Source organism: Elgaria multicarinata, chromosome 5, assembly GCF_023053635.1.
Source record: "Elgaria multicarinata webbii isolate HBS135686 ecotype San Diego chromosome 5, rElgMul1.1.pri, whole genome shotgun sequence".
NCBI classification, from domain to species: domain Eukaryota; kingdom Metazoa; phylum Chordata; class Lepidosauria; order Squamata; family Anguidae; genus Elgaria; species Elgaria multicarinata.
The window spans coordinates 49620450-49629737 of record NC_086175.1 but is presented as its reverse complement, the minus strand read 5'-3'; the positions used below and the strand labels follow the sequence as shown (position 1 = coordinate 49629737).

General features: G+C 38.6%; 1 protein-coding gene across 1 annotated transcript; it reads right to left on the bottom strand.

Moving 5' to 3' along the window:
* Positions 1–1608: 1608 nt before the first annotated feature.
* Positions 1609–9006, bottom strand: AKAP17A (A-kinase anchoring protein 17A). The gene is made up of 4 exons (XM_063126329.1): positions 7785–9006; positions 6506–6654; positions 4620–4860; positions 1609–3440 (listed from the first exon to the last, which is right to left on the bottom strand). Exons 1-4 carry the CDS (start codon positions 8544–8546, stop codon positions 2544–2546), a joined length of 2049 nt encoding a protein of 682 aa, XP_062982399.1. The 5' UTR covers positions 8547–9006; the 3' UTR covers positions 1609–2543.
* Positions 9007–9288: the final 282 nt, after the last annotated feature.

The following is a 9288-nucleotide window of genomic DNA, read 5'->3' as shown; positions in this document are numbered from 1 at the left end:
TAGTGGCAGGGCAACCACAAACACTCTTGGAGGATACTGATTATCATGACCCACTTCAATCTTAGCTTTAGCCTGGTTATGAAACTGAATAAGCCTTGATCACCCTGATGGATGACTGTTATCGACAGAGGGACAGGGAAAGTGCAACCCCTATTCATTGTACTCAATCTCTCTTTGGCTTTTGACAGCATGGATCAGGGTATCCTCCTGGATTGGCTCTGTGGGTTGGGCATTGGAGGCAGTGCTACAATGTTCCCAGTCCTATCTGTAGGGCTGCTTTCAGAGTAACATTGGATGACTGTCCCTCAGGCCCTTCACAACTGAGCTCCACAGAGTTCCATCTTGTCTCCATGTTATTTAACCACTATATGAAGCTGCTGGGAGTAGTCTTTAGAAGGATTTTGAAGTCAAATGTGACTGTGTTGGACTTCCTAGGCAGTTTCCCACTTAAATATGATTTACCACCAAGCAGTGAGAATAGTCCTATGGACTGGCCTTTTCAGATCCTGATCTATGCAAAGCACCAACAATTTCGCAGATTTTAAACCAAGTCAAGAAATCAAAGCTAGCATATTTTATATCCTATTAACTCCACAATTTTAGGTCAGATTATGCTTCAAAAGATACCACTATATTAACCTTAACAGTTTATGGGAAGTTTTAAATATTATGTAGAATAATCTCAAGGCATCATCGGAATATATATTTAATATTATTTTTCACATCAAATTTGGCCTGTAGCTACTGTTTTTGTGCAGGGGAAAGAGACAAATAAAGACTGGGTTCAGATGACATGATAACCAATGGTGGGTTGTGTCATCCGTTGGGACTTTTTTCACACCACGGTTAGTTATTTGGCTGAAATAACAAATGCAAATAACCAACCCCTATGCAGAGTTGATTGTTTTAACAACTATTGGTTATCATGTTGTTTGTCGGGCACCATTGACTATTTCATTGCATACAGTTGGTTATTTTTGGTGACTAGAGTCCCCTGGCAAGAGTGACCAAAGCAGCAGCTCCCACTCTAGTCTAGCTGGCAGAACTCACAATGGCTGATGGGATACCAGCAGAAGGACAGAAAGGGTGAGAGAGGGTGGGGGATGTGTCAATCAAACACACCATCAACTAATAAACTCGATGCTGGCCTTAATCCACACCATGGATTAAACTGGTTGTAGTTTAATCTGTACCTGTTCTTTTAAAATGTAATTTTTAATGATGTGTTTATTCTGGTTTTATTCTTTTACCTCATTTGTTCACAGATCCAAAATTCTCAAATAGGGAGTAGTATAGAAATATTGTAAATAAATAAATAAATAATGTCATGTGAGGAATACCTCCTTAATAATCAACTGTGGAGTTCACTATTAACCCACCATTGAATACTGTGTTGTCCAAAGGAAGCCACTGACTCTTCATCAATACATGAAAGAATTTCCTGTAAATTCCTGCCCTGAGTATAGGAAACATACAGGATACAAAAATGAAAAATGTCAAGGCTGCCTTATCCCATATCAGATTAAAAAACCTTAAAATAGGTGCACTTTATATTAAGAAATCTGTATAACTCAGTAATTCTTCAAACAAAACACAAACCAAATCAGATTTAATTGTGTGTATGTATAGTTCTTTAATGTACCGAAATATGAAGCAGTAGTTTGGGTTCACTGACAATGGCTTTTGTGGTTTCACCATTATATGGTTAAAAAAAAAGAAGCTGGTTTTGCACTGCAGTGATATTTTGGGGAAATTCCTGAGCTTCATTTCCAGAAGCAAAGATGTTATAAAAAGAGAAAATACAACTCTGAACCTGAACATTGCACATAAAAATAATTTAGCAGGAAGGGCCCTTTCAAAATACAGATGTCTACAAAATTGCATTTAGAAGACGACCAATGGTTTGAACACACAAGTCAAATGTTAATACAACAGCAGCTTCTGTGCCTAATTTCTCAGAAGCTTCAAAAACCTGCCGTTTTTCTTTTGAAATGAACAGAACTCTAAAACATGGAAAATAGCAAACACCATGACAATTTGGGCCCTGTAACAATCTATCAAGTATGCAATTGTCAAAAATAGCAAAGAAGGCATCACAGCACTGTATAAAAATATGGTTGCATCTAGCACCAATTCAGATAGCAAAAAATCCTGCATGGGATTATTGAGTTCCTATGAATCAAGTATACAGCTGCTTGCAAAGTTTACATGTCCTATTAGAAACATACACATGCCAGTTTCTAAGTAAAAGATTGCTGTGAAAGGATTCAGGGGGGAATGAAATGATGAATGCCTAATTAGGCTGGTAATCACAGAGAAAGTGTGAGTAAGCATATTAAGAATGTATAGTACTGTAGTAACCCAACACAGAGATGACAGTTCAGTCTCAAAAATACTTTGAAAAGTGTGGTTATGTCTCTTGACTCCATAAACTATATTCAAGTAAAATTTCCTATCAGCTTTCTTCCCCTCTGTGTGTGGAAAGGGGAGAGATCCACTCCAGTTCTCTCTGAGACAGCCCTTACAAAAGGCTAAGTCCTCTATTACCTACGCCAAGTGCTTCTTTGGTTGCTCAGAGATCTCTTCCGGTGTCTTTGTTTCTTGCCCATGCTCTTGTGACTATGACTGCGTCCCCTTTTATCCTGCTCACTGTCACTACTGAAGGACTGCCGATGTCGCGTGCGTTCACGACTTAAGCTCCTCTGGTGAGGACTGCTACTTTTTGTAGAGTATTTTTTATGGGGACGTCTTTCCTTTTTGCATTTTTCATCCTCACTACTTAAGCCTCTTTTATGCCTGTTTTTTTCAATTTTATCTTTGCTGTGATGGTTATGCATGTCTCCGCATGAGTGGCTCTTCCCTTTGCTTGGCTCTCTGTTACACTTGCCTTGTTCAGACAGCACGTCCTTTTTACAGATGTTCTGCTCAAGGTCTGGTGTGCTCTTGTGCTGCTGATTTGCAGGAATACATGAAAGAACACCTGAACTACTTTCAGCCGAAGCAGTGTCCCTGTTAATGACAGTAATCTTAGGGTCACTGATGAGTGCTTCCTCGTGAAGGGTCCCATTTAAGTGCTTCAGCTGAGGACCCAGGCTTTCATTAACTGCTATGCTGCTTTGACAGGGCTGGATTGCTTTGGCCAAGATGGACTGTACTGAGGTAGATGTGATGCAGTGGGGAACACCCGCAACTGTTTTCCAAGGGGTAGACTGCAGTGTGTTAGGTTCAGCCTTTTTCAGATCAGTTGCTTCTATTTTCTTGTTCATGAGGTTGCTCAACAGTTTCTCTCTCAATTCCCTCTCTTTTCTCTGCAGCCCAAGAGCTCTCTCTTTTTCTTCCTCTACACGTCGGAGTTCAGCTTCCTGCAGCCTTCTCCTGTCTTCCAACTGCTGAAGGCGGACTTTTTCCTCATTGTGTTCCTGCTCCAGAAGCTTTATTGCCTAAGAATATTGAGGGAAGAGGAGATTTACTCTATTCCTATATCTATATGAAAAGATATTCATCCTATAACAAAGTCAATCTTGCACAGCTTCAGGGAATTGCTAAAAGGGGAGAAATTTCAGAAAGGGAACCCCAGAGACAAACACAAGGAAGAGAAAAACTATAGTTTAAAGATTTCTTGCTTTTTGTTCTTAAATTACTAATACATGGACTCTCTGAAATAGGTTGAGTCTAGACCAGCTCCTAGGAAACAAGCCTGAATATCGCAATGAGCAATCTCAAAAGTCAGGAGTGAGATGTTAATTTATACTCTACGCCATACTCATCAACTTTTTGCAACAAATACTATTGCATGTTATCAACTGACTGGCAATATAAACAGCTTAAATACCAACTTCTAGAAGTCTCTAGCTTCAGGACAGTTAGAACTAAAGATGTCGCAAGCATCCGACTGAGTCTGAGAGTCCAGCAGACCCTGATCATCACCCCCAGACTTGCTTGCTAAGCAGCCGCCTGCCTCACGAGTGGATCCGGCACCTGCCAGTCCCCATAGCGAGCTACCATTTCTGTAGAAATGGTGGCTTGGGGATTTCCATAAAGGAACATTTTGCAAAGAATAAAGAAGCTTGGTAAATGCCCACAGGGACCAGTTGGAGTTGAGTCTGTCCATCTCTAGTTAGACCACAGGTTAAGTGTATTTATTTTATTTGATGGAATTGTTAAAAGCATTTGCTAGGATATTAGCTATTAGTAATGAATTAGATTTCCCCATGTTTGTACTAATGCCGTGCAATAATGGAGAAACTGAGACGATGGTGCTGCAAAGATAGAGAAACCTTTGATTTCCAACTCCAGTTCTTTTGCCATGTCTCCCAGGTGCAGACATGCGTCATTTCTGCACAGATTACACACAAGACAATTACCTACTTTGGATCCCAACAGCAAAGAGGGTGAAGACAAGATTGGGTTAATAAGCAAAAGAAAATGTAATGCTAAAAGCAAAGTGCTATTACTGCTATTTTTGGCACTCTAAAATGTATTAAACCAGCAAATTATATGACAGGAGAAACCAGTTGCTATACATTTCTTCAATGCATCTAAGAACCCCTCATTTAGCACTTGCAGTTAATAAATGTAATATTACTTTTCCATGGAAACATGCCCCAAAAACCAGTTACCTTGGCTCTGCTCAGCAGTTCAGCAATTAGACGAATGGACTGAAGATTTCTCTGAGCTAAGAGAAGCTTCCGCTCCTCTAGCTTTATCTTTTCTTGCAGTTTTTTTTGTTCTTCAGCTTGTATTCTTTCAAGTCTTTTTTTGTTCCTTCGAATTTCACGATCTTTTTGTTTCTGCTCTCTTTTCCGCAATTTCTCTTCCCTTTTTCTCTCTCTTTCTAATTCCTCCAGTTCTTTCTGTTTTCTAAGGACACATATTACATTAGTTACAATAAGTAAAACTTTGGATTTTAACTGATGCTTTAAACAAAAAGTACTTATTATCTATGCCTTCATATTTAAATATCATAGGCCTGTCATTTGTAGGTTAAGTTCCACCGATTTTAATGAAACTACTCCAAGTTTAAAACTGCAAACTCTCAAAATATCATAGTGGGGCTGTTTGCACAACACGACAGTTCACTGCAGGTTATTTAACCCCTAGTGATGCTGTGGTGTGAATGGGGGGTGTATGCGCCTGCCATTTTGAATACGCAACATCCAATCAGAGGTTTAGTGTCATGCGAAACTGGCAAGTATGGGTTATACGAGGGTTAAACAAGAACTGTTTTAGGTGAGGGTTATTTAACCTTTGCATAGCCCACACTCGCCAAGTTTCATGACACAACGATCTCCAAGCGGGGGTTGCATATGCAACTTAGCACCCATGGCCGTCGATGAGCTGCGATGTGTCTACCAAACCAGTCAATGACAAGTAGAAAATCAAGCCACTATAAAATCAAGGTAATATTTATAAATGCTTTCCCAGCCATAAGCAAAAAAGGTAAAAGAGAATAGAATTTTAATTGTTGCATGGATAACCAAAAAAAACCAAGTATGTCAAGAAATACTTTTGTAAGCCGCCATGAGAGCCTTTTTTGGCTGAATGGCGGCATAAAAATCCTTAAATAAATAAATAAATAAATAACCGATACAAAGGTGCACGACCAGATGCCACATCCACAATGAATTGCAATCTTATTGTTTATCCAACAGGCTCTAAAATGGATTGGTCATAAAAACTGTTGTCATCCTGAAGGCAATACCAGAAAATGTAGGGAACATGCCCTGCTCACATTGGCCCTATTCAGACAACATGCTAAACCATGATGGTTAAGCATTTTGAGCTAAACGTTATGGCGTAGCGTGTCATGATTTAGTGTGTTGTGTGAACCATTCCTAACAATGGTGGCTACATAACCACGGTTTAAACATACTCACTAGCCACTTACTGTAAAAGGGTTAGCCGACTGACTACAGTTTACCGTGTTTTCTGAACAGGACCATTCTGATATGCTGCGGGTAGAGAATCTCATCCCTCCTATCTGGTACAAAGCTAATTGGAAATTCCCATGCCACTTATAGGAGCGCAATGCCAATGGGATTACTCAAATAGTTTCACCAAAGATTGCAGGCAATTATCATCTCAATAGTTTGATACAGTAGATTGAAAGGAGCTTTCCAATACCTTCCTTAAAGGCACGGATTAAAGATATATCTACCTTGTAAAAGATAGGCTGCATTAACTGTATATTAATTTGTCTGCAAATTTATTTTCTAATGTAGATTTACTTTACTGCAAAAGCCAATAGCATATGTACTTTCTATATGATGGATTTCCAGAAGCATATATGGAATGGTAGGCTCCCATTTTAATGACCAGTATGTGGTTCCTTAAAGTATGCGTTTTCAAAAATCTCAAGAATACAAATTACAATTTAAAATATTCAGAACCTACTAATAAACTTCCTAAAATGTACCAAATATAGTAGAGATATATAATTGTTACATTTTACAAGCACAGAAAAGTTTCAAGGACAAAGGAATCTGTATGAAGGAATGGGATGTACCTTTCCTCCTCTTTTTGTCTTTCCTCTGCTTCTTTTTCTTTACGTTTTTGTTCTTCTCTTTGTTTTTCAAGCTCTTGGAGCTTCAGCCTTTCAAGCTGACGTTTCTTAATTGAAGCATCACTCAGATGTTTTGTTGAATCAAATGAAACCTTTTACAGCCACAGAAAGAGTATTTGTGTTAAAATTAGAAACCATTGATTACACATAGCTCTGTATAAACACTAAACGCTTGCACCAAGTGGTTATAGAAGATTGAAAACTAAAGCTACACCAGCTTAGCTGATTTAGGTCCCAAAAAGAATAGATATTTTATTAATACTATTTTTGAAGTCCTATCCAACTTGGAGACTATATATTCAGTGTTTCAGATATCTACCACATTATCACAAGGTATAAATGGGAAACTAACATCTTGGTATAAATTTATTGACAGCACATTTCATTTATTTGTACTTAACTTTTGTTATGAATTGTGACATTTTTGTTGCATTTTTAATCAATGTGTGTTATTCTTACCCTTTTTTGAATGTATGTAGACGAACCATCCCTATCCCCCCACCCCCACATTCTGCTTACGCACCTCCTTGGGCACTATTTCTGAAAAGGTGGCATGTAATTGTTAAAATAAATACTTCTGAAAATTCACTACGTCCCCGTTCAGAAGACACCTTAAACCAAGGCTTTAACCAGAAAACCAAGCCATCTTCCGAAGACACCTTAAACCATGGCTTTAACCACAGTGAATAAGGCTTTTGCCTTAGTCGCCATGGTTAAAGTCGTGGCTTAAGGTGTCTTCTGAAAGGGGCCTATGAGGTGTTACAAAGAAAACAGCTTTTACTGTCTTTTACTGAACAAATAATCAGGTTTCTGGAAATATGTGTGTCTAAAACTGATAATTTAGGACCATTTCTTTAAAATATACAGGAAAAGGCTGACAACCATTACCCAGAGGATCTTCTCTTCTGCTGCTCCCAGACTGTGGAACGGCCTGCTGGAGGAGACTTGTCAGCTTGACAATCTTTCAGCATTCAAGAAAGCTATCAAGACTGATCTCTTCCGGCAGGCCTATCCAGTAGAATTTTAGGATACCTTTAGTATGCTTTTAGGATGTTTTTAACAGTCTATACTAGTTTTTTAATTAGCATGCTTGCTGTTGTTCCCCACCTTGATCCAATCAGAGGCAGGTAAGAAATACATCATCATTATTATTATTATTATAAAAGATCATGCAGTATTTTTTCCAGAAAGATGTATTAGGAAGAGCTCAAGAGTACCTCACCTTTATGTTACAGGCCACTGCTTTGCCATCTTCACCTTTGTACATAAGTTTCATACCTCGCAAAGCACTCATAGCCTTGATGAAACCTGCATATTCTTCATACTGAACATAAGCTTCAAAATTCAGATGGCCCCCAAAACTGAATGTATGAAAGTTTCTGCCAGTCATTTCTTCCCTATATGGGTCCAACATAGGTATGTCCACGTTACGGATGTCCCCAAATTTACTAAACACTTTAATAAGAACTTCATTGTTTGGTTTTTCTGAGCCAGAGTCTTTCAATGCAAACCATTTACAAGGTAAGCCCTCCAAATGAATAGTGTCTGGTCTTTCCCCTGGCAGTGTTTCATTCATATCTTTTGCATCACGAAAAAAGGAGTCCCAGTCATGTCGAGTAGGAAAATCAATTTTGTATTCTGCAGCACGAACTTTTAAAATGTCTGAAAAGCCACTGAGTTTTATAGTTTTTCCATCTAGGCACGCAAGGAAGGATTTAACCAGACTCTTGTTTTCTACCTCTCCTTCAAAGCGGATAAAATCCATAGTACTTTTGGAAATCCGTAACGTTGAGAACTGATGTGTTTGTACCATTCCTTTCAGCCTTTCCATCACCTCCCAGTTGGAAATGGACTTCCCTGGCTGCTTCAACTGAGGAAGTGCAACGCTGATAGTCATTTTTGTAATGGGTTTAAGGTGTAACCCATATGGACCACAGAGTTCCACAGCTTCAGAAGTATCATGAACTATTGTAGCAGCTGCCATAACTACAAAAGAAGGTCACACAACTATCAAGAAAAGAAGGGAGGCTTATCTGTCTTGTAGACCTTCATAGAAAATGTTTTTTTCTTTTGAATAAATGACCATTTTAATGGTTTCCTAAAAGTAGCATTCAGAGACTTAGAATACACCTTCTCCGTTTGCAGACCTGTTAATAGTGCCTATGTATTTGAAGTCCATAAAAAGGATTATCTTTCCTAACCACACTGTACTTGCATACTCCACACTGTACTTGTGGACATAGTTTGTAACCCAAACAAATTAGGTTTGCAGAGGAACTGTAAAGCTGTACAAAGACTACTAAAATAGTTAACAGTGTTTAAGGAGCTGAGACTGAAGATGCAGAAACAATAGTCTTCTGACAGTGCTCTGCTTCAAACTGATTGCAGCTTATGTGATGCATCACAACCATGAAAGATGAATTCCAGTCTTTGGAGAAACCAAGAAAAAAATCTGTGTGGAATTGAAACAGACAAATTAATGGTCTCTTCAGAAAAATCAAACATGGTATTTCTTCTAGGTACTAATGCATTTAAATCCAGCAAACACCTAGATGTCAAAATAACTACAAAATGATTGACAAAAGGCAGCCTTACAGCAGAATCCCATGCATATTTAGTAGAAATATGTCCTAGTGAGCTCAGTGAAGCTTATTCCAAACAGTGTGCATGGATTGTGGCCTTGGAATTTGCAGTACAAGACAAACTTTACAAGATTGAATAGACAT

Excerpts from the sequence above, each read along its gene's own strand:
- AKAP17A (XM_063126329.1), bottom strand. The coding sequence starts at position 8,546 with ATGGCAGCTGCTACAATAGTTCATGATACTTCTGAAGCTGTGGAACTC. Across the intron at positions 6,655-7,784 it reads CAGTGGCCTGTAACATAAAG|GTTTCATTTGATTCAACAAA; the intron begins GTGAGGTACTCT and ends TGGCTGTAAAAG. Across the intron at positions 3,441-4,619 it reads AACTGCTGAGCAGAGCCAAG|GCAATAAAGCTTCTGGAGCA; the intron begins GTAACTGGTTTT and ends CAATATTCTTAG.